The sequence below is a fragment of the Seriola aureovittata genome, chromosome 15 (genome assembly GCF_021018895.1).
Source record: "Seriola aureovittata isolate HTS-2021-v1 ecotype China chromosome 15, ASM2101889v1, whole genome shotgun sequence".
Taxonomy (NCBI): Eukaryota; Metazoa; Chordata; class Actinopteri; order Carangiformes; family Carangidae; genus Seriola; species Seriola aureovittata.
Window position 1 is genome coordinate 22,816,886 of NC_079378.1, and position 24,197 is coordinate 22,841,082.

Below are 24,197 nucleotides of genomic sequence, written 5' to 3' on the forward strand. Positions count from 1 at the left end.
CAGTGGACAGTAGCAGCTTGTCATGATTGATTTCCTGGAAATCTATGTGATGATAATCTTTCTTTGTGTTTGTGTTTTAGTTGTGGACGGTCCAGAGGGTGAAACATTAGTGGAAAAAGCTTTGCACAAGGAAGCAGTGAAGGCCATTCTTAACGGAGCTGCTGTTTTCTTCCCTGATAAACACGTCAGACGGGACAAACTCTTCCACATGATGGTGAGTTTCTAAAAACAACAATAATGATAATAATAACTCCAATGTAATAAGAAAATGATGATGATGATATAATAATATCCTTTTTACAGAAAAATATCACAGAAGAGGATCAGCCAGAGTCAGTAAAGGTGACATTTGAATCACTTTGTAATTACTTCAGGTAAGCATACTGTAGATGAATACACACACCATCAAATTCACACCCACACCTGGATCACAGTGGATCAGTAACAGCTGTGTTCCTCTACGCAGTGACCAGGATCCAAGTGGCCTTCTCCTGCTCCCACCTAAAGGAGCTCCCTCGGACTTTGACATCAGCCCCATACTGTCAGTCATGGAGACGCTTCTGCTGGTCGCAACGCGAGAGGTGAGACATCTGTCACACACACACACACACACACACACACACACAATGTCTCAACTTTTTCATCATGTTGGTTACCATCTACCACCAGCCCTCTCTGCGTCTTCATGTCTCAACGTAAAATCCCACGTTTCTATCTGCTTTTCTAATGTTGCTCCTTGTTCGACGTGTCTCCCATCTCTCAGTGTGAAGTCATGATGGTGAATGAGAGTAGTGGAGCCAGCAGGACGGTGTTGCTGTCCTTGTTCTGGGCACTGCAGGGTAGTCTGGTCTCCTGGTGCTACCTGCAGCTCAAAGGAGGAGCTTCCACAGCTGTTGCTATGGAGCTGGCAAGAGACATCCTACTAAAATGTGAGATACAGTGACAGTGTTGCATTGCTGATGTTCTTACAGCTCCCTATTTTTCAGGGTTAGATTCTGTGTTTACATTTGGACAGTATGTAAACAGCAAGAGCACACAGCCTGATGACGATCAGTCAAGTGTGATCCATCAGATTTGAGTTGAATTTGCTGGATAACATTCATCGTACAATGGAGAAGAACTAATGCAGAATGGTTTATTTCTTGCTCTCTCAATAGATGTGGATCAGTTCTTGGGAAGCATCAAGACCATCCTTGGTTCCCTGCTGGAGAGATACACCAGTGCTGAAATCACTGACAAACTAGGCAGCTCCATCATAGCCACAGTCTTCAGGCAACTGGTAATACACTCACAGCTCCTGGTTTGGCACAATTTTAGAGTTGACTGTGCTGAATGAATGTGAATACCATGTGTTCTGGTCCTGGCAGATGATATTCCTCCTGGAGCTGTGCTCCTTGGACATCCCTCACAGTGTGCTGCTGAGGAGCTTCTCCTCTCTGGTCGAGCTACTCAAGAGCCTGTCCAGTGACACTGGAGACATCTTCTCCAAGGTCAGTCTGCTCTGACCTTTGACCTGAATGCACCTGACTTTATACCACCTTCCCATCCCACTGTTTGAGTATGAGTGGAAAGGTCAAAGTGCAGACCAGTATTCAGGGCTTGGAGGGTTGTGAAGTATAGCAGTGCTACTGTAACCAGCTGTGGTAGAAGTACTCAGATCCATTTACTAAGTAAAATACTGCAATATACCAGTACTCCATTACAAATAAAAGCATGCATTAAATGTACTTAAACTTAAGTAAATGGTGTTATTACTAGCAAGCTGTACTTAAAATATCAAAAGTAGCAGAAATGACCTAACAATAATAATAAGTGCGGTCCAACAGTCTGAGAACACTTTTCCATTCACTTGAATAGTAAAATGGTCTCAGACTTTAAGACTCCTCTGTAAATAGGATATTGGATATTCTAGGTATTATTATTACTAATGTATTAATGTTTAAGTAGCATTGTACTGTTTTTTTCGGTAGAGGTGGTTACCTAATTTGAAATATTTCACTCAGTGCTGAGGAGGTTAATCTATTCGCATTGTATTTTATAAACTCATCATTTGTTTTGAATGTAAAATCTTTATCCACAAAGTAACATGTAACTGTAGCTGTCAGATAAATGTAGCGCGTTAAAAAGTACAATATGTCCCTCTGAACTGTAGTGGAGTAGAAGTGGAAAGTAGCATAACACGCAAACACAGTAAAGTACATCAACTTTAAGTAAAGTACTTGAGTAAAAATGAACTTAGTTGCTTTCTACCACTAATAACAAATATTGACGGCACACCACGTCACTGTTAGGTGGATCAGGAGAGCTGGCACCAGCCCCAGCAGCCAGTGGTGCTGAGGACCTGGAACATGGAGTCCCCTCACAACTACGAGAACAGCCGCCACGAGACCAGCATCTTTGCCTGTCCTGGTGCTACCTCCTTTGAGGTGGAGTTTGACGAACGCTGTGAGACAGAGAAGAGGTGAACAATGTAAAATATTCAAATGTATTTATTTTTTTTTTTTATCCCCAGTGAGGATTTTACTTACCTATCCTATACTGTACCCTACCCTACCCTATACTCTTTTATTCACAGATACGACTACCTAGAATTCACAGATTCGAGAGGTGGCAAGGTCCGCTATGATATGAAAGTTGGAACAGAGAAGTGGCCAAAGGTAGGACAATGAAAACCACTGAATTATCACATGAAACACTCATGTTGCTTAATTTTCTTTACACCTACCTGTTGTTTCTCTTTGCTCCTTCAGAAAGTGACATTTGACGCTGGCCCTCAGCTCCAGTTCCTCTTCCATTCGGATAGCAGCAATAACGAGTGGGGTTACAAGTTCACTGTGACGGCCCTGGGTCTGCCAGATATCACCATTTCTTGGATGTCGGACTTGCAGCTGCTGGTGGCTCGTCTGATGGGTCGTCTTGCATCTAGAACTCTGGCACTGAAATCCCCTCATGGTAAAACTGTTTTCCTGCAACAAGGCTCACGGGAGCAGATCCTGCGAAATCAGGATATTGTTAAACATTTTTTAGCATTTATTCATTTCAGATCACTTCAGAATTATATTTTACTCAAGCACTTTTTAGACCCTCAATGACAGATTGAAGAGCTGAGTTTTGTGGGGTTGCTGTCTGTTTCAGAGACACGCACAGTAAAGGAGCTTTCATCTGGGAAAATGTCCCATATTCAGTCATCTCCTTTATGGAAACCCATCCTGCGACACGGGCTCTGTGAAACAAGGGAGACAAATCAGACTAAAACACCCACAGACCAGGTATGAGCAAGTCTGCATAATCCAGTTACCTTTCCAATAATGACATTATTGCATTGCATAAATGCATAAATGTTGCTCCACTGCCATGTTGTTTCTCTGTGTGGTAGGCGAATACATGGTCTCTCGATGAGTTAATGAGCTTCCTGGAGGACTTTGCCCGTTGGAACCCCTCACAGGAGCTGACAGACAGTAGAACAGAGCTGATGAGGAAACTCATGCAGTCCTGCAGAAAGCAGACAATGAGGAACGAGATAGCCGCCGGGTCAAAGGCAGACCAAGCTGTGAATGCTATCTGGGCAGCCATGGTGTACCACACACCAGCCCTCAGCCATGCCCTGAAGACCTACGGTAATGTTGCCTATAATCAGTGGTCACAGAGCAAAAGCTGTTCTTCACATGGTAATTGCGCATGTTCGATGAACTCGGTTGACTCACTCGGTTGATTTTTCTCCCTTCTGTCTTGTCTTCAAATGAGTAGTTAATCAGGACTGCAAATCCTGTCTCAGTGAAGAGTTTGTGCAGGTGTACTCGCTGGCAGACAGCATCAGAACGTGGATGGTGAGTGACAGGACTCGGATCTCTGCGGATTATCTGCTGCTGAATTCAAATATGGTCATGTTACTGGACTATTACGCTGATGATGTTTTTCTTCCTGTCAGCTGGAGATGAAGCAGAGATACCTTGTTGGCAAAATGAATGTTCCAGACGAGAAAGAAGGCGTTCCTGATGAGGTTACTATGGAGACATTAGGTGAGGACTCCAGGAAATGTAAAGCCAAATCCCACCTTCTTTCACCGTCTCTGTTATATCCTGATTATTATTTTTTGCTGACTTCTGTTATGTTGTGTCTCTCTAGCTGAGATGTGTATCGAGAAGAGCCTCTTGCTGTTCAGATTTGCCCCTTGCGGAGTAACATCCCAGGACAATGACTCTCTCAAAGCTGCAGAGGGCAGCAGTGCTCTACTCCTCCGTTCAAGTTCCATCTCAGAAGGGGACTTCCAGGCCAGCCCCTCTCCGGGGCCTCAGGCTGCAGGGGCTGAGGAGGCAGGACAGAGCAAGTCCCCCGGTGCTCAAGCCCAAAACTCATCTTCTTGTGGTCCCAGCAGGCGAGGCCACAGAGGCTCCACAGAGAGCCTCTCATCCCAGCCAGGGGAGCCCGCCTCACCCTCTGCCTTCCCCCGTAAACCCCCATTCAGTCGAGCACGCCTGCGACTTCTGTCCTGTCGATCTATAGAAGAGCCACGCATGACCCCCTCTGTCAAGGATCGCTACCCGATACTCAAACACATCCTAAACTTTATAAGGGACCAGGCTCTAACAACAGCAAGGTTACTGACCTCCGGTCTTCTATTTTACATTTTTAGTTTTGTGTAATTTGTACCATACAGAGGTAAGTAATCAGACTCTTCTTCCTGTAGCATTCTGCAGAGCCTGTCCCTAAACAAAGCCCAGGCTCTGAGCGTGTGCAAGGTCCTGGAGATGGTTCAGCAGTGTTTGCATTCCCTGGGAAAGCCACACCTCTTCCAAGCCCCCTGCATCCTGTTCCTACAGGAGCTGCTGGCATGCCAGAAAGACTTCACCAGGTACATCTGTATAAAATCTTTTCAGCTCAAGTGCAATTACAGCCACTTTTACATTGTGTATGGTAATACTTCAGTATTCAATATTTGGGATTTTGAACAATGTTGTCCCAAAGTGTAGAATTCTGAAATACCAGTATAAACTGGTCTCTGAGATGCTAAAAGAGAGTGGGATCATAGTGATACTAGATTGACCTTCAATATTGAAGACAATGTTAGAGCTGCCAAATGTATGTACAACTGTACAATTCTATACAACTGTGCAGTCATATTTCACTCAAGATTTTCTTTGTCTTTTTCAGTTATTTCTCTCAGTTGTCAGACAGCGGGCAGAAGCTTGGAGGGGAGGTGAGGCGTTCCTACCATCACTTGGTGCTCATGCTTGTGGAGGCAGTGCACGGCTTCAGCAGCCTCACCGAGAAGTAAGCTCTTATCCTTGCGACCCAGCACGTTCACTCTTAACTAGATGCACAGAAATTAAAAAGCCCTTGCAGCAGTGATCAGTATAATTCCAAGTGTGTGTGCAGTGTTGTAACCCGACCCTCATCACTGCTCTCCAGAGCCCTGCTACCGGCCCTGTCGTGCGTGCAGACCTGCTTGTTGCACCTTCTAGACATGAGCTGGGAGGTACACGACCTCCCTCTCTTCCTGAATATCAAGCTTCCTGACCTGCTGCTCAGCATGTCCCAGGAGAACATCAGTGTTCATGACATCGCCATCAGGTAATATCAGAGCCACCAGAAGATAAGCCACAGCACTGTGGAAATTATTATTTTTTTCTCCTATTGATAATATTGCTATTATACAGGTTTTTACATTGTTTACGAGATGCTAAATATTTTCCCAGTCACTTAGATTGCAGAGATGATTGATTCAGTCTGTGGTTTGAATTCATCTTCAGTCAATGGACAGAGGAAGATGAAATCGCAGACTACAAGAAGAACCAGGAGTGGATGGATGAGTGTATGGACGGGATGTTTGAGAAGTGGTATGACAAAATCGACGAGGAGGACTCCATGGAGGACAGGAGAAAGGTGCCGTATATCACAGTGCATAAAAGGCATAAAAGTGCATTAGCAAACAAGGACATTTGTTTTTTTGTCAGAGCTGTGCAGGGAAACAAATAGCTCTCACTGTTTAACCTGACTGGTCCCAAGTGCTTCTCTGCTCTCTGTTTCCTTCCCTGTGCATCTCAGTAATAGAGCAGATGTAGTCCTGCAGGTAATGCATTTAAAGACAACCTGCAACCTAACATGCCATTTAAAAACAGGTGTGGTAATATCTACGGATACGTCTTAACATCTGTCATCAAGTTCATAACAAGGCTAACGAGTATACAGCCATGGTAGTGGCTCTGTGAGGGTGTACCTTAGGCACGGCGATTCTTTGAGGTACAATGCTAGTATTAACATGCTAACATGCTCATGATGACAACGCTAATATGCTGATGTTTAGCTGGTATAATGTTCACCATCTTACAAGTGTTAAAATGTATCGTCTGTCTGTTTAACAAGACAAACCCACACACGTACACACAGTAATGGTTAAGACTGAGGGAGATACTGTAATATCTATTTCCTGTCATTATAAGACCCAATTCAAAATCCAAAAACCCTCTGACTTTAATTCTGTTTGTGTGATGGAAGTTCAGCAAGCTGTAGCTAAGAAAATATTGAGCTAGGATCTGTGTAAAGGTTTTCTCAGCATGCGGAGGAAAGGTTTATCATAATGCTGTGTAAAAAATTTACCTGGTCCTATCCACAGATGCACATGTTCATTGCACGCTACTGTGACCTGCTCAATGTTGTCATCTCCTGCGACGGCTGCGAGAGGATGGCACCTTGGCACCGCTACCGATGTCTGCAGTGCATGGACATGGACCTTTGCAAGACGTGCTTCCTCAGTGAGTCACACACGCCACTTCGCTACTCATACAGTCACACAGGAGTATCTGTTAGGGTTTAGACAAACACAGTAACTGCAATCATCATAAGTTTGATAAAAAGCTAACTGTGGATGTGTGTGTTTCTAACTAGGTGGAGCCAAGCCTGAAGGCCATGAGGATGACCATGAGATGGTGAACATGGAGTACGCCTGCGACCACTGCCAAGGGCTCATTGTCGGCAGCAGGATCAACTGCAACGTGTGTGAAGACTTCGACCTGTGCTTTGGTTGCTACAATGCTAAGAAATATCCCGACAGGTGAAGTTTAATCTCATGCTGTTGAAACACAGTTATTTTTTTGCAGGGATTTACCTCACAGTTGTAAACTCAATTATTTATTTTAAATTCCCATCTCCAGCCATCTGCCCACCCATCGGATCACGGTGTACCCCATGGTGACCATACGAATCAGTGACCGTCACCGCTTGATCCAGCCCTACATCCACAACTACTCCTGGCTGCTGTTTGCCGCCTTGGCGCTGTACACATCAGAACTGAGCAGTGAGAAGCAGATGGAGGGAGAGTCGCTGGACAGCAACACCTTGAGCCAGGCCTTAGGCCTGCAGACTCGCTGCTCCCAACTCATCACCGATTGCTTGCTCAAGGGGCAGACTGGAAAAGGTAAATCCAAACCAGAATTTTGTTTTCAAATTCAACATTTTGGGAAACATGCTTATTTGCTTTCTTGCCAAGAGCTTGATGAGAAGAATCCACCCTAATGTCTCTATGCTAAAATATGAAGCTAGACGAAGCAGACTGTCGGTTTAACAAAATTAAAATGGCTTTAAACAAAATGTAAAAAATAAAGCAATAATATGGGTGGACTGTCCTAGCTGGGAGCAGTGACTTCTACCGGTCACCTGGAAACCTTACACCAGTGACAAGAGTGATTTTGATCTTTTCTTCTTTCTTGTATCCATCCATTTTCACATAGTTTCACAAGAATTCAGTTTTTTCAAACTGGAGTTGTTGAATCGGGGTGTCTCATTGTTAATCCATTTGCCACATTCAGATTCTTTAAACCTGTATTTTTCTTTATGTTTTTATCCTTTTGTGGCAAACCCTTCTATGCCATTCAACGTGTAGGTCTGCGTTCCTCAGCTTTGCTCGCTCTGCTGTCCTCCAATGAGTCGGCTTCTGATAGTGAGCTGTGTCCAGTCTCTCCAGAGTCTTCTCAGGAGCTCAGTACAGCCACTGACACCTCCTCTCTCCCCGGCAGCACCGCAGCGATCTGCTCCCCGTCATCTCCCAGGGACAAGGTGAGGAACAGGAGTCATGTTAAGAAATGATATGGAGACTGTTTGATCTTTGTATGGGGCGAGGATAACAACAAACAGCAACAAATAGAGCAGATATTTGTACCATACACATCTATGAATGAGTTCAGTGGAAGAGAGGTGTGTAAGTGTAGATCACAAGGTCAGAATATTACATTCAACGAAAAATATGTGTTTTATCTGATGTACAAACCCACTTAGAGACATAGCCATGTACTTACAGTTGTATGCATTTGTGCGTCCCTGGGCGAATGTCACACTTTGTTGATTCTTGAAGAAGAAGAAGAAGTAAATAAGACCCCTGCAGCAAACAGACATTCAAATGCATTCAAATGTTAACGCCCGTAACTATTTATTTCATGAAGTTAGAAAAATAAACGTTCATCAATAATTCATCACCAGCATGTTCAAAAAGTATGGACATCCTATTTAGTCAGTACTTAGTAACCCCACCCTTTGGGGAATCTCACAGCTTGCAGATGGTGTTTGTAGCAGCTAAGACTCATTCTGGTCTTTATTTAGGAACTTTCAGCCACTCGTCCTGCAGATCACTTCAGGTTCTGGGATTCAGGTTCTGTCTTTCACACACAGCATGTTAAAGATCTACCCGCAGAGTTTCAGTGATGTTGAACTCAGCGGGACTGTGAGGGTTCTTCCTATAGATTCAGTGGTTCATGTTGGATTAGGAGGTCTGCTTTGGATTATTGTCTTGTTGCAGAAGCCGGTCTCTGTTCACTTTTAGTTTCTTGACTGACTGCAGGACCTTTTCTCATATTTTGTGGAATCCATTCTTCCCTTTATCTGTGCAAAGTGCTTTGTTGTGATGAGTTCGCAGGTTTTGTTTCCTTCTCGTGACTCTTCCATGTACACCCTGTGCTGTTTGTGCAGTCATGTGGAGGTTTTGTTTTGCCTTTCTGCCCTGCAGACGCGCAGTTTTATCTTACTGTTTTCTCGGTCTTCCAGATCTTGTCTTGACTTGCACAGTTCCCCTTAACTGCTGTCTCTTAACAAAACTTCTGACAGTGGAAATTTCAGTGGAAGTGTTTTGTTATCATTTTATTGCCTCTCCTGCTGTAAGCATCAGTTAGCTTAATGTTTAGATCCTCAGTCCGTTGCTTACAGGAGCCCAAGGTTACCACAACTTTTGAAGAGTCCCTAATGACAATTCTTAAACCTGCTTTACAAGTCCTAATGAGTCAATTAAAGAGTGTATTACAAGTGGAAGAGTGCCCAAACCTTTTCTGAGGCCAAAATTACTGGGGGGTTTTCAGTTTCTTACTTCATGAAGAAAGGAACAACACATTTTAAAGTGTGTTTGCTGCAGGGTTTGTATTTACTTCTTTTCACTTCAAAAAACAACAAAATATGTCATTTGCCCAGGGAGCCTAAACTTGATCAACTTTATACAACTGTATTAAGTCTTTAATGTAGGAAAGATAGTCAATAGTATTTTAACAGGAGTTCACACTATTGGACTGCCACTACTGAATTGTCATTATGTTCTCACTTACAGAGAAAACCATCAGGTAAGGAGAAGAAGGCAAAGGAGGTGGGGTCTCCTCCTGCAGAGGTGTTGTCCCCTCCGAGTATTGGAGAAGGAGAGAAAAAGAAGCTGGTCACTCAAGACACCCTGGATTCTCCAAGTCTCAGCCAGACACCGTCTGTGTCCAGTGAGGACCCCCTCTCTCCTGTGGTTCGACGTAAGTACTGAGATAACTAATCCGATTACCGGACGGATTCTGTCCTCCAGTGGTTACTGTCCCTTAGCTGACTGGGTTAACCTTATATTTTTTAATCCCTCATTATTTTTTATCTCAGCTTCAGAATCTGGACCAGGGACAGTCAACTCCCCGTCGGACGTTGTTAAGGAGACAGATGAGAGGTTGCCTCAGGTCCCCCTGCAGGAGCATGTGTTTTCAGAGTGCTCCAGAGAGAGGATCCTGGGACTATTAGCAGCCATGATGCCGCCAGCCAAACCAGTATGTCAAACCAGTTTTTATGGTTGAAACTCTACGTAGAGTGACACTGAAGAAATAGTTTGACATCTTAGGAAATATGCTTATTTGCTTTTATGCTGAGAGAGAAGGTAAACATGGCTGAAATTCGTATGTTGAATATGAAGCTAGCTAGCAGCCAGTTAGCTTAGCATCAAGACTGTAAACAGTGGAAAACAGAAAAAGCCAGGTTCTGTCAACAGGTAACAAAATCTGCCTACCAGCACCTCTATTTGTTAATCTGTACAAAAATCAAAGTGCTAAAACAAAAGTTTGTTTGTTAGTTTTATGAGGGGGTTATTTGCCATATTTTTTCTTGGCTGGACACACTGGCTTTCCTAGAGTCTTATCTTGGGGTGGCCAAGGGTCAACCAGCAGAGACTCCAGGAAGTCAGTGCTCCTGTCCAAGAAATAGTCCTGCACTTAACCCTCCATAAAACCTATCCAGCTGCTGGCTGTAGCTTCATATTTAATGAACAAAATATGAGAGTGGCATTGATCTTCTCATATAACTCCCAGCAAGAAACCGTATTTCCCAAAGTGTCACACTATTCCTTTAAGGTCTGACTTTAGGGAATTATTATAAATATGGATTAAATAAATACACCAAAATCTACTAACACTTAAAGTTAAAACACTGGATTATTTTGTGCCCAACATACACCTTTGTTCATGAAATGTTCAATATTGACAAAATTGCACCAATATAGACTTTTTAAAAATGTATCTGCAAATATCATTTACACCGTGGTGTTTGTCTCCTCAGGGCTGCACTCTGTCTCTGCCCAGTCTGAGCTCCATCCTGCCCCAGCTTTTCAGGGCAGTCATTTCCAACGCTGGTTCTCTCAACGAGACCTACCACCTCACCCTGGGACTACTGGGTCAGCTGCTTCTCCGAATCCCTCCGATGGAGGCCGACGCTGCCGTCACAGAAGCCCTGGCTGATAAATATGAGCTGCTGACACAAGGAGAGGCAGCCACTTCCGACACAGAGGGTTGGAGGACCACTCAGCTGCTTTTCAGCCTAGGAGCCGTCTGTTTGGACAGGTAAAACAAAGGAAACCTGATGATATCAGGGATTTTTTTTTTTTTATATTACATTTTCTTGAAGGCACGGCTGCAGTTATTAATACTGCGAGGGCAGGTCTGCACTTGTTTGCAGCTACATGGTTTTTAGCCAGATCTGAGCAGCAGTCTGAGATATTTTCCTACTTGACTGAAAAAATGAAAATAGAATTACTTACATGTTCAAACCTGTTTTTAATTTATGAAGTGGGTCCACATAGTTTGTTTTTATCATCGGCAACATTGTGGAAACAACTATTACGTTTTTACTTTGTACAATCACACAAATAAAAGTTAACAATTTGATCTTAGGCTGCATGTGCTCCGTCTTAAATAATATGTATAATATTTGATATAATTAAAATGTTAAACTTTCCTCTGGTGAGCCAGTGTTTGTTTCATTTTCATCATTACATATTATCTCTATTAACACCATATTGTAAGAATTAATATATTTACAGATGTAGAACTGGCACCAATCTCTTTTTACCACACATTGTAGATCTTATTTGCCAGGAAGGTGTTTTCCGAGATGTTTGTGCAGATGTGAGAAGTCTCTTCCTTTCTTGTGCAGTCGTATCGGTCTGGATTGGGCGTGCACGGTTGCAGATATTTTACACAGTCTGAATGCTTGTCCTGAGTGGAGCGCAGTCATCGCTGCCTTCACTGACCACTGCATTCAGCAGCTGCCACAAACTCTCAAGCGCACCAACCTCTTCACCCTGCTGGTGCTGGTGGGCTTCCCTGAGGTAGGTAGAATACATACTGCCGCACAGAGTTGTCCACTGTTTCCTGTCTGTTTTAACCCAGTTGTGACTCCTGTGTGTGTCTGTCAGGTGCTGTGCGTGGGCACCCAGACGGTGTTTATCGACAACGCCAATGAGCAGCACAACATGATCTTGCTCAAACACTTCACAGAAAAGAACCATGCTGCAGTGGTGGACGTGAAGACACGCAAGAGGAAAACAGGTGAGTGCAGTAGTAGCTCTACTAACCACATTGCTAGTGTTCAGAAATAAAACTTGGCATTAACCGTGTGTGTGCTTTTCCTTCTCTCACAGTGAAGGACTACCAACTCATACAGTCTCAGGATTCCACTACCACCAGCCCCCCAGGGCAGTCAGAGAGCCAGGGATCCTCAAAGACGCTGCTCAGCCGCTACCTGAGCAATTTCACCTCTATCATCAGCCACCTGCTGCAGACCACCCAGGACAATGGCTCTCCTGATGCTGTGGAGGCGTCCTGGGTCCTGTCCTTGGCCCTTAAAGGCCTCTACAACACACTCAAGGTACCTGCCCCAGCCTGCAATAGTGCAGCACTAATGTATTTCATCCCCACTCCAAAATCGGACACGTTTGCGTTGATATCTGGAACTGACATGTGAATCAACCGGTGTGGACGATATAAAATGATTGCAGAAGTAGTTTTCTCATCCCGCGTTGTCTTCTTATCTAGAAGCACGGGGTGGAACAAGCTCAGGAAGCCATCCAGCAGTCAGGACTGACCCAGCTGCTGGTGAGGAAGTGCAGCAAGGGGACAGGCTTCAGCAAGCTGTGGCTGCTGCGAGATCTAGAGATCCTCTCCATCATGCTCTACTCCTCTAAGAGGGAGATCCACTCCATGGCCCAGGACCCCGAGCGAGACCAAAGAGAGCAGGACAAGGAGCACGACTCGGACCACTCCAGCTGCTGCGCTGACGACACTGACGTCAACAGGCCCGACCCCTTAGAGGGTCTCGATGAGGAAACAAAGATTTGCTTCCAGGTGACGAGGGATTCCAGTCATAATATATTCAGGTAAATATAATATGATAGTGTAATAATCGAAAAAAGTCTTTTTTCACCACAGATCACCCACGATGCCTTAAACGCCCCTCTGCCCATCCTGCGGGCTATGTATGAGCTGCAGATGAAGAGAACAGACTCTTTCTTCCTGGAGGTGCAGAAGAGGTCAGCATCGGCTTCCCTATAGAGAAATTCTTTCTAAACTTCTTTTTAATACACTGTATCTTCCATATATATATATATATATATATAATATGATTTTAATTTAAGGTTTTATTTTGCAATCAAAACCTGCCTCCATTTTATGCCTTTGTGTAACTTTCAGATTTGATGGAGAGGAGATAAAAACAGATGAGACAATCCGTACGCTGGCTCAGAAGTGGCAGCCCATCAGGAGGCCTCGCTCTGAGGAGAGGAACACCAAGGCCGTGGACACTGATATGATTGTGGTGTCCTGTGTGGTGAGTTTTTTTTTTTTTTAAAGACACTATGAATAACTGACAAAATTACACAGAGATTTTCAGTCATTGCTTTACTCGTTGTTTAGTAAAGGCCGTTGGGAACATTACTAATATTACTAACTGATAAGAAGAGATATGATTCAGTGAGAGAAAGTTTGTAGGTGCTGTTTTTCATGTCACTTTTCTTATGTCCACATCATTGCCCTCTTCCCACAGTCTAAACCCAGTCACTGTGAGAAGGCCACAGAGGAGATCAACGTCGTGGCCCAGAAGCTCATCACCAATTCAGAGAGCGACTTACAGCTCAGCTACGCCAAACAGAGGCGCACCAAAAGCTCAGCTCTTTTGCACAAGGAACTGGATGTGCGCAGCAATCGGGCGGTTCGCCAGTATCTGGTGAAGGTCAACCAGGCCATCGCGACACTGTACGCCCGCCACGTGCTGGCCTCGCTGCTGGCTGACTGGCCTGCAGAGGCTGCTTTGAGCGAGGAGGCGCTGGAACTGAACGGTGCCTCACACATGGCCTACATCCTGGACATGTTAATGCAGCTGGAGGAGCGGCCGCTCTGGGAGAAGGTAGGCAAAAGAGAGGAGCGTCTGTTCCCTTTGGTAAATGAAAGTTTGTCTTGCGTGCAGAGGTGCACATATAACACATTAGAGGTGTTTTGTGGATTAATGTGATCGGGAAATTCTGTTAATGATCAGATTCTCCAGAGGGTGCTGAAGGGTTGCAGCCAGAGTATGCTGTGTAGTCTGTCTCTCACTGCCTGCCAGTTCATGGAAGAGCCAGGTATGGCCGTGCAGGTCAGAGAGTCCAAACACCCATATGACAACAACACCAACTTTGAGGTGGGTAAATTACATTTTTGTCATCAGCAGTCATAACTGAAGTTTTCATGAATTTTAATGGCCTCTCATTTATAATACTCTCTTCTCACAGTCAGTCATAGAGCTGGCTGCAGAATGTCTGTTGCTCAGACTAATAAAATTAAGCTGAACTATTCTGTTTCTGTACTCTGAGCTCCTGTGTCCTTTCTTCAGTTAGTTTTATAACCGTATTGCTTCTTTTCTCTGTGCAGGACAAGGTGCACATCCCGGGCGCTATCTACCTTTCAGTGAAATTTGACGCCCGCTGCTACACAGAAGAAGGCTGTGATGAGCTCATGATGTCCAGCAGCAGTGATTTCCTCCAGGATGTCCACAATTTCAGTGGCTCTCCTCAGAAATGGTCTGATTTTGAAATCCCTGGTGAGGAAATTTTCAAAAAATAATCTATTTCCTTTCTGCTCTAAGCGCGTCCATGTGTGTGTGCATTTGAGATAGTTTAACTATTATGTTGAAACCAATGTGCCTGCTGTGTGGGTTTCTCTCAGGTGATACCCTGTACTACAGATTTATGTCGGACATGAGCAACACAGAGTGGGGCTACAAGTTCACCGTCACAGGAGGCCACAGAGGACGATTCCAGACAGGTACTTGACATTAGAGCAGATACACACTTTTACATCTGTGCAAAGCTGCTTCAGTGACTCTGCTGATTAACCTCGAAATGAATCCTCAGGTGCGTCAGGTTGTCATCCTGCACTTTTGCTTGTCTCTAGGGTTCGAGATACTGAAGCAAATGTTAGCTGATGACCAAGTGCTCAGTCACCTGCCGCTGGCTGACATATGGGAATGGCAGGTGGGCGTGGCCTGTCGCCAGACTGGAAACCAGCGACTCAAAGCCATTCACTTGTTGCTCCGCCTCCTGCAGTGTCAATCCCAGACGTAAGCCCAGCCTCACTTGTACACTTCTAGTTCTGTCCTTCTAATTCTTTCTGATGCTTCTTGTACTTTTTCTGTCGCCGGTGAGATTCATTTGAAACTGTTGCCTTAAATTGAAGAAGAAAAATAAAGTAAAATACACAAACGTTCTTACTTACCCGACCTAAATAATGCTAATTTGGCTAAGAGGACCCAGCACACTTATTGACCTCAGCAGTGTGTTTTCCCTAGGCGTCCAGTATTGCACCTCCACACAGGGTTTGCATGAAAGCCCTCATAAATCCCTCATGTAGTTCCATGGTCATGGTAGTCACCACGGAAATGAGGTGAAGGGTGTGTCTAAGAATTTGCATGCGTGCACAACGACTCGTCCAACTGTCTGATCACAATAACAACGTGACACCACTTATGAGAAGGTTGCGCTCACACAGACAGCAAACGCATCATCAACATCATTTTGATTTTTACTTATTGTAACTTCACTGTTTGAGCTGTTCAGAGTTTGACACTCGGAGACTGTCTTCACATTCATCTGTTGACGTTTTCCTGGGCTCAGCTTAAGTTTGAGTTTGAGATGTGAACATAAGAGCAGGATTGTTGGTTTGGAAGCCGTTCATGCAGCTTACGTTGGTGTGATGAGGAAATTTAAAACCTCCAGCACACAAACGCTCAGAATGGACTTTACAGTGACATACAAGTGTCCAGTAGTTTCGTATTTTATTATAGTATTTTATGTCTTAAAACGTGTCTGGGTGGGATCTTTAACTGTCCACCAGGAAGTATTTCTGAATACAAAAGTGCAGAGAGCATCTCGGATCACTGTAAATGTGTGTAAATACTGTAAATGTGTTTATTATACTTCACAAAAAGGATAAATAGCATAGTGATTAGTTCCATTAGCCACTCTTAATGGCTGATCGGATGTTGCAAGATTAATGTATGGCAAATGAAGGTTTCATTTTTCACTTTGCTTTTCTCAGAATCAGAAACTCTTTATTATCCTGTTCTGCCCGTGTTCATGTGTTTGTCCCGTCTAACTATTGATTTGTTTGCACTGCAGAGCCTGTGAGCTGACGCTGCTGCGACCTCTGTGGCAGCTCTTTATGTCCATGGAAAACAGCCTGAGCCAGGACCCCACCGGTGTCACCGTGCTGCTGCCTCTTCACAGAGCCCTCACCGAACTCTTCTTCATCGCAGAGGCCCGTGCCATTGTGAGTGATGCACACACACACACACGCACACACATATATATATATATATATATATACATGCACATATTCAGGCCAGGATACTGTGCAGGTATTGCTGTTAAAGCTTGAGGTTTGGCTGCACTTTAAGTATTTGTTTTGTTGTGTTGGTTGTTTTTCCTGTGATGACATTGTTGACTTTGAAGGTGAAATATCAAAGGGATTCAATGACTGAATATGTAATACCTGTCCATGTTCATACCTTTTGGTTTGATAACAGACTTGAATGAAATGATGAGAGTAAAAAAAATACACAACAGTTTATTCTTTACCTCTATCTTTCCCCCTTCTCTCTGTCTATATCTGTCTCTCTGTGAAATGAGCATGTTTTTCTTCAACCCACCTGTTCTGTGCTGGGCTCAAGGCCAAAGCCCAGCCCTGCCATCTGCCAGACAGCACCAGTGCCACACTGGCTCCCTGCAGACTGCATGGGAGAGGAAGAGATGCTATCCATTTTGCAATGTGTATGGGCTCTCTCTCCCTCTCTCTCTCTCTCTTTCTCTCTCTCTCTCCCTCTCTCTCAGTTGTCTTGAATTATTAATTAAGAGAAGTCTCAAGGATTATGAGCACGTCGTCAGCCAGGAGTTTCCCATCTGTGGATGCAATTGAATCAGACAGTCTCAGAAAAGCTCTATCTTTCCTGTTCTCTTCAGGTCTGGCCGGGAGGCCTGAGGCAGCTCGTCTGACAATAAAATTACATCAGCTGGCTTGTCATTCACGATGGATTCTGTGCTCCCATCTGCACCCACTGAACGTTGTTGCATGACAGGGAGAATCAGATGCTCAGGTGGTGCAGCTCATGTCAACAAACACCAGGGGGCAGTAGGAGTACTCCGCAGCCTGTGCTGCAGTGGTTAATAGCCCCCAGCTCCTCACTTTGAAATAGTCTGAGATGAAGGTCTTAGCAGAGCTAAATGAGAGATACGTGGATGATTTTATTTTTGTAGTGTTTTGTACGAGGAACACACAGAGGCTATTTCAAAGACGATAAGGTAACTCATTCACTTCTGCCATTTAGGTTGTGCCAGCATTCTCCAGATAGAATAATGAAATAAGTAAGATTGGTTTGAAAAATTCTCACACCTGCTACCTCTTGTGGCAGCTGTCACAGTGAGTGGTGGTTGGTGTTGCCCAAGGTTCAGGATGTGGTTTAAAGTATTGCAAGAAATTTTAAAAAGTGGCCGCCAGCTGAACCCAAGTAAAAGCCAGTGAATGTGGGTTTCACAGGCGGCACCTCAGCTGAGCGCCATCTAGACATCGATTATAATAAAACTGGACATAGTGTCTATGTAGTGTTCCAGGACTTCTTCACATCTGTATTCACCCGCAGGGGATTTTCTAACGAGGCAGGGTTGTGTGGATTATATAGAGAGGAAAAGTCACTATTTAAATCACAATGGAAAACCATCAGCTGTAAGGACCCCCCCCCGAGACAGTAAGCATTTATGATGTGAACTAAGGTTGGTGGCCCTCATGTCATGTTGACATATGAACTGCATTGATGACATCCTGTATAGTCGATTTCAACTGCTCCATGTTGACACTACTGTAAAACCGTGAGAGGCTTATGAGTGCTGGACACATTGTGGATCCTTCTGTGGTCGTATTACGTCTGAGCCTGGAACCGGCTTATTTTAAAGGTTAAGCAGACGGTGCTGTTCACATCGCAGCCTCGGTTCTTGTTCTTCTTTTGCACATGGAGATCACGGCCACGTCCACTGAGATTCAGTGAACTCTCTACTCCAGGAAGTGAAAGTTATATTTAGGAATCAACGGTATGTCATGCACTACTGACTGTACAAATCGTACTAGGATGTTCCCCAGCATAAACATTTGGGGTGCCGCGAGATGGATGGCGGACCGGGGCTCTGGACTGTGTCTCCAGCTCTGTAAAAGCTCCATTTGGCCGGTCTCAGTCCATTTAGCCTCTATGTAGTCTTATCTGTGTTCCCCAAGTCCTTGAGCTTATGTAACCCAAGGTACATCTCTCCCGTAGGGCTTCAGTGGAAGTGCTCTTCAGTTTGTTTATAATTTTCAATAACCTTTCCAACATTCCGCTGTTCAATTTGATGCTGAGATGGAGATGAAGGGCGGTGAGGGAACCAGGCCTCATTTATAACCGAATTCATCCCTTATGTAACCTCGTGGGCTAGTCTGTCTCTGGAATTTCCTTCTATTCATGACAGTTATCTGGCCTGTGAGGTTATCTATGTTTCTCTGCAAGCTGCACACCGGACTGTTGCAGGACAAACGTTCATTACCAACCTTTGATGTGTTTCCCAGGCACAGGGTATCCTCCAGGAGTATCTATTAGCCATGACCACTGACGAGCAGCTCCTCAATCACACTGCAATGGTAAGGCTTTTCCTCCTTTTTTTTTTTTTTTTTTTATGTCTTCACATAATAACCATTGATGCCTTTCTAAAGTCAAACTCCTCCCTCTAGCTGGGCTCTCTCGGGTCATCTTTGATGTGTTCAGATGTTAATTACTGCCTGACATGTGTGATAGTTCAAAGAAGTTGTGCGCTCACCCAGAAACGCTGTGATATTACGCAACTCTCTTTTCTTAACCACGCAGTCCCGTTGATTGAATAGTCTTCGGTGGCTGTGAGTCACCTCGCGGCTGGAGTCTCTTTTGCAAGTGAATCACCAAGCCGTTGACACCCAGCAGATCCCTCCACACCCCCCCCCCTCCTGTTTTGAATGTGTGTGTGGGCCGCACTCAGGACTAATGTATTTGGTAATTACAGTCCATTAGCATTTGTGGCAGTGCGAGCCACAGCTCTGTACTGTGGACCCCGTCATACAGCAGAGGAGCCTGAAGGCAGTTAAGAGGAGGAGAGGATGGGGGGGGGGGTGAAAACAACGTTGTGGGTGGTTCTGTTGAGCAGTTACCTAACACCTGTCAGGTTGAAAACAAAACCATAGGTGACTTAGCAGTAGTCATAACTATTATGGTAACAGTGATGCACAGTCCAAGAGTGAATTTACTGAGGTTCAGAGGACGAGAAGAAAATGTTCCAAAGTCGTCAAAAGCAAAACAGTTTCCCTTATTGGAGACTTTTATCAAGTTGTTGTGAAGGCTTTGTCTCCTCTAGTGGTCTGTTATTTTCTTTGATGAGTTTATTATAGCGTAACACAAGGTGCACCATGCTGAGAGAATCATGTTCACTCCACTACTCCCTGGCTTTTCTTTTTCCTGTTGTTCCCTCAATTGAACCTGGGTAACAGTGTGAGACAACCCCGTGTTTACATGTGTGCTGCTCGTTAAACCGTCCGAGCACGTTAACATCTGAATCAGGGAGTGCTGCTGCGTGTCAGGGCTTTACGTGGAGATGTATTGGAGTGAGGAAATCACTGGGTGAAGTTTTTTTTTTTTTTTTAATGAGTCTGAATTTTAAAGTGGTGTAAAATCGAGACGGGGAGGCAGCAGCTGTTGTCACTGAGTTAACAGGTCGATCATGTTATCTTCACTTTTCCAGGAAAAGCTGCACTCATCTATACTTTTATATTAACAATGGATCAATTGACTGTTATGTGAAAAGGGACACTTTCAGTTATCACCTGACTGCAGTTAGCCTTTTTCAGCTCATTGTTTATGTTCTGCAACGTTACTGTTTCGGTTCAGTTCAGCTCTCAACAGCCTCGTTCCTGGTTTTCTTCAAACTAGTTCTGATAAACCCACTGAGCCGAGCCGGGCCACAGAATGACGGGCTAGCTGTTTGCTTTTAGCTGACATAAAAAAAGAGTGACAATTGGTCTAAACTTCTCCGTAAATTATTATGACTCTGAATTACGTAGGTAACCGACATGTTGTCTCGGTGCGGCAGCTGAATCGTTCATCTATTCAGTCAGTATTTGTTGTGGTAATTCTTGTCTGAAGATGATGTGAATGAAAAGATCAGAGAACCAACTCCACAGTGAACTGAATAAAAACTGAATATTCATCATATCATGTTCTTTACCAAACTACTGGACGGAGGGAAACGAGGACTAAATGACCGATTTCGCTGACAGCTAATGGTGAACATTTGCCAGTGAAGAAATAAAATGCACTGAAGGGCAGCACAGTCTGTTGAGCTGCTGGTTATGAAATAAGGTGAAGTAAACCAAACAGAAGGTGTTGCACCATTCAGTCACCACCGCTCAACATGTCTCACTCATCTTCACACCGTTCGGGTTCCTCTCCCCGGCACCTATTCTTCTCTACTGCATTCACATACTGATGCACTTTTTTTTTTATTATTATTATTATGCAGGCTCTGAAGAACATCGCTGCCATCAGCCTGGCTATCAATTACCCCAATAAATCTACCAAGCTACTCAACATGTCCCCCTGAGAGATCTGCAGAGAGGAAGGAGGGCGGCAACCTGAGGGGGGGCACATCCTGACTCAGCTACTTCACTTTGAACGAGGAACAGAGGGGTGAGGGGGAAAAACCTCTCTGATCACCCAGTGCTTAACTTCTACCAGGACCCGACCCCCCACCACCCCACCCCACCCCACCCCTCCACACTGGTAACTCACTGACATACTGTGGACATGAGCTGTGAGGGAGGGCGGGTGGGGCGGGGGGGCCGGGGGGGGGCTCAAAGAGCACTTTCCACACTTATTCACAATCCTTTTTGCCTTAGGTGAGTCCAGTATATCAGCATGTGCATTCACTGGAACAGGAACAGTTTTGGGGTCTATTTTTTGTTTTTTAAGTTTTTACTTGAAGATGCCGTGCTAAAGGACATGAAGCGTGCCAAATTCGTGACCTTCAAGGGGAAGTATATTCCTTTTTTTTGTCTTTTTTTATTCCTGCCTTTTTGTCCCCTCCTAAACAGCAGCCACTCTGGGTTACGTAGTTGATCATGGTGAAAACGGGTCACCTTGGCGACTTGCATGTCCCGGTGGACATGTAGAGCATCCTAAAAATACTGTCCAGGACAGTGGAGTCTCATTAATCACCACAGGGAGAAAGTACTGACCTACTAGCTCATTCCACTCCTCCCTTCCTCCCGTCCCTCTGTTCTTTTGTCTATACTTCCTTTCATCCTACTCACCTTCTCTTATTCTACCTTTTCTTTTTCTGACAACAGAAGTAGATGATGGTATTTTTTTTTTTTTTTTTGAAAAAGTAGGATCAGTACATCATCTTAGATAACCTATCACATATCTGATCTGAAGCGCCACTTCCAAACTGATGACAGCTGAACCGGATAAAGATGATACTCACACAGTCTTTACATAGGATGACAATTAACATTACAGCTGAGGGAAAACTGTGATAACATACTATTGCAATGCATTCCTCCATGTTATTCTATCATTATGTTGAAGTATTATCCATCACTAGTGAATGAAAGACCATTATGATGTCAAACAATGATCATGGAAATGAATAACATCAAAAAAAAGGTCACTTGGAAATCCTGAATCTAAATCTGTTAAAGGCCTTTACAGTTTTATCCACAGGTTTATTTACTGCTATTATTTTTTTTTTATCTAACGTATAATTAAGTTTCAACAGTCTATGAGGGACCCAATTTTTCAAAGCAGCGAAAACAAAGCTGAGTCATGAATCATAGTCCGTCACACTCTCATGTCCCCCTTCCTTGTGTATCGTAATGAATGCAAGAACAACACAAATACCTATAACAGAAAAAAAAACACATTGTGGATTTCCACTGACACAGAATCACTTATTAGACATAATTGACCGTCGTTGTTAAGAATTGAAGCCGATACACTGATAAACATAAAGGTGACTGTAAAATAGACACTTGTTCACTAGTGACACATCTCATATTCGGTTAGCTGAGACGGTTGGATTCTTAAATACTGAATTACCTCATCTTTTGTAACGACACAGATAATTGGTGCGAATCTTCCTTCGATGTTGAACGTGACTTTCAGCCACGTCACATTAACGCCACATTTTATAAAGGTGAACTCCACCTGTAGCTACACCCACATCAGTCACATGTACTTTCATGTCAATGAAGGCGTCACGTTTTGTACGTTGATAAATGATCAGTTTCAAAGAGAGTGAGTAGATGGTGGTTTTTCGTTTTCCAATCATTAATGTATTCATTTCAGATGAAGAGATTCTTTTAGCTGTAGGAGGTCATGGTGGTTTTATACCAAAGAAACCAATCATTGTGAGGCATGAAACATCTCTGTTAGAGCTCCTTGTCTGTGTATCACATATCAAACAGCTACCCTGTGAGAAGCTGGAACAGAGGAAACCTTTAGACATTGTTCTATTTTTTAATTTATTTATATTAGTTTTTTTTTTACTTTTATTTTTGAACTGGTCCCTATGAGGACCGTAGGATAGCTCGGTGGTTTTGTTTACACAAACATCAGCTGCAGTGAGGAGACAGGAAGAGAAACATGGCCTCCACTTGGCTTCTACGACGCCTCGCCTATCTACGACGTGCCTATGGTTAAAAATGAAGCAATCATAATTTAACTCATGTAAGTGGAATAGTTATTAATTATATTTTAAAAGAGAAATATATTGTTTAATTTGAAGGTTTTTGTAACTTTTTACTTTTAATGTTGGTTTCTTTTCGCGAGGATGCTTGATATTTGAGGCTGACTAATTTGAATGTACATATCTGTGAATATTAATTGCACAAGAGAAAGACTTTGATATCTACCCCTTACAAATATAAACTTTAATGGGCACTAACAGATGGACACTTTGATTCTGATTTTGTATGCATGGCACATTGAAGGGTAAAAAAAAAAAGTCCTGCTTGGGTTGAAATGTGATTCGTTTCTAATAAAAATAGAAATTCCTTAAATATAACTTCTGCTCTTGTTTTTTTGTGTAGGTTCAGCAGAGAATTTCGGTATTGATCACTTAGTTGGTATTGACTGGAGCCCACACACTCGCTCCCAGCAGATACTGTGTTCAGTGATCCGATCGCATCAATAGTTCTGTTAAATGCGGCTTCCAGCTTCGTACCTCTAAGAAAACAAGTAAATCTCATGCACTTTATTACAGGCATCCTTGCAGCCAAATCGCTCCTCTCTGCCATCTGAAATTCAGTGCATTCCTCTGCCTTTGTCCAAACAGCACACTGGTGTCCCTTCTGTTTATTCAGTCTCTTCTTGCACAGTGGGTTTTTACCTCAAAGGCCCCTCAGCCCCTGTTCTGCCTCCCTGCCTCCTCTGTCTCCCCCCTGCCTGTAATCTGGAGACTCAGGGACAGCACTGATGATGGGAGTGATGGTCGCTGGGGCGATAATGACATCAAATGGAGGAAATATTCAATAAAGCTCCAGATGATTCAGTGCCCCTCTGCGCCACCAAAGCCCCCACGCCAGAGTGAGTCAGCTCTGCTACCCCCCCCCCCCATCATCCTCCTCCTGCTTCTCTTCCCTCCGCTCTGTCGCCTGCGTCTTCTGATTGTCCGCCCAGGATCCCAGTGCTGTCATTTAGCCAAGGTGAAAAGAACCAGCCGAGAAGGTAGACAGGAAAGAAATGTCTTCCAATAACTGTAATACAGTCACGATATGGGGAACTCGGAAAAGGGATCTGTAATCTGTTGGTGTTAGATTGTGAAAATCATCTTTTTATTGCCTTAAAGTCATACAACTCTCTTTAATGCGCTGGCCTGTTCTAGCCAGGGAGAAATTCAGAGAAATGAAGAAATCCTCCTCATGTGATCAGTATGAATCTCATGTTAAAATTTGCCAATATTACATACTATTGAGTCCCAAAGTGTCCACAATTAAATCAACTGTAAGTAATAAAAAAAATAAGTAACATTGTGTCATACGAATAAATGATGTAAAATATATAAATGAAACAAT

At 43.8% G+C, this 24,197-nt stretch overlaps 1 protein-coding gene across 3 annotated transcripts in view; it reads left to right on the forward strand.

Annotated features, from left to right (window-relative positions):
- zzef1 (zinc finger, ZZ-type with EF hand domain 1) overlaps positions 1 to 23,188 on the forward strand; it is a 31,161-nt gene extending 7,973 nt beyond the window's left edge. Inside the window, exons 16-54 of one of the 3 annotated variants that reach the window (XM_056396547.1) lie at positions 81 to 214; positions 304 to 374; positions 467 to 581; positions 764 to 929; positions 1,158 to 1,279; positions 1,368 to 1,490; positions 2,292 to 2,461; positions 2,576 to 2,657; positions 2,751 to 2,952; positions 3,136 to 3,269; positions 3,377 to 3,617; positions 3,748 to 3,827; positions 3,929 to 4,019; positions 4,126 to 4,597; positions 4,688 to 4,852; positions 5,152 to 5,271; positions 5,410 to 5,571; positions 5,751 to 5,883; positions 6,614 to 6,752; positions 6,886 to 7,051; positions 7,152 to 7,414; positions 7,880 to 8,052; positions 9,584 to 9,770; positions 9,889 to 10,049; positions 10,831 to 11,111; positions 11,704 to 11,878; positions 11,966 to 12,098; positions 12,191 to 12,417; positions 12,585 to 12,893; positions 12,978 to 13,078; positions 13,239 to 13,374; positions 13,591 to 13,950; positions 14,080 to 14,223; positions 14,454 to 14,622; positions 14,748 to 14,846; positions 14,976 to 15,141; positions 16,199 to 16,349; positions 18,669 to 18,740; positions 20,645 to 23,188. In XM_056396547.1, the coding sequence (XP_056252522.1) occupies positions 81 to 214; positions 304 to 374; positions 467 to 581; positions 764 to 929; positions 1,158 to 1,279; positions 1,368 to 1,490; positions 2,292 to 2,461; positions 2,576 to 2,657; positions 2,751 to 2,952; positions 3,136 to 3,269; positions 3,377 to 3,617; positions 3,748 to 3,827; positions 3,929 to 4,019; positions 4,126 to 4,597; positions 4,688 to 4,852; positions 5,152 to 5,271; positions 5,410 to 5,571; positions 5,751 to 5,883; positions 6,614 to 6,752; positions 6,886 to 7,051; positions 7,152 to 7,414; positions 7,880 to 8,052; positions 9,584 to 9,770; positions 9,889 to 10,049; positions 10,831 to 11,111; positions 11,704 to 11,878; positions 11,966 to 12,098; positions 12,191 to 12,417; positions 12,585 to 12,893; positions 12,978 to 13,078; positions 13,239 to 13,374; positions 13,591 to 13,950; positions 14,080 to 14,223; positions 14,454 to 14,622; positions 14,748 to 14,846; positions 14,976 to 15,141; positions 16,199 to 16,349; positions 18,669 to 18,740; positions 20,645 to 20,725 (6,476 nt within the window). In that variant the 3' untranslated portion in view covers positions 20,726 to 23,188. Of the gene's footprint in view, positions 1 to 80; positions 215 to 303; positions 375 to 466; positions 582 to 763; positions 930 to 1,157; positions 1,280 to 1,367; positions 1,491 to 2,291; positions 2,462 to 2,575; positions 2,658 to 2,750; positions 2,953 to 3,135; positions 3,270 to 3,376; positions 3,618 to 3,747; positions 3,828 to 3,928; positions 4,020 to 4,125; positions 4,598 to 4,687; positions 4,853 to 5,151; positions 5,272 to 5,409; positions 5,572 to 5,750; positions 5,884 to 6,613; positions 6,753 to 6,885; positions 7,052 to 7,151; positions 7,415 to 7,879; positions 8,053 to 9,583; positions 9,771 to 9,888; positions 10,050 to 10,830; positions 11,112 to 11,703; positions 11,879 to 11,965; positions 12,099 to 12,190; positions 12,418 to 12,584; positions 12,926 to 12,977; positions 13,079 to 13,238; positions 13,375 to 13,590; positions 13,951 to 14,079; positions 14,224 to 14,453; positions 14,623 to 14,747; positions 14,847 to 14,975; positions 15,142 to 16,198; positions 16,350 to 18,668; positions 18,741 to 20,644 lie in introns of all 3 variants that reach the window. The other 2 variants (XM_056396548.1, XM_056396549.1) reach the window with 2 other exon arrangements.
- The last annotated feature ends 1,009 nt before the right edge of the window (positions 23,189 to 24,197 follow it).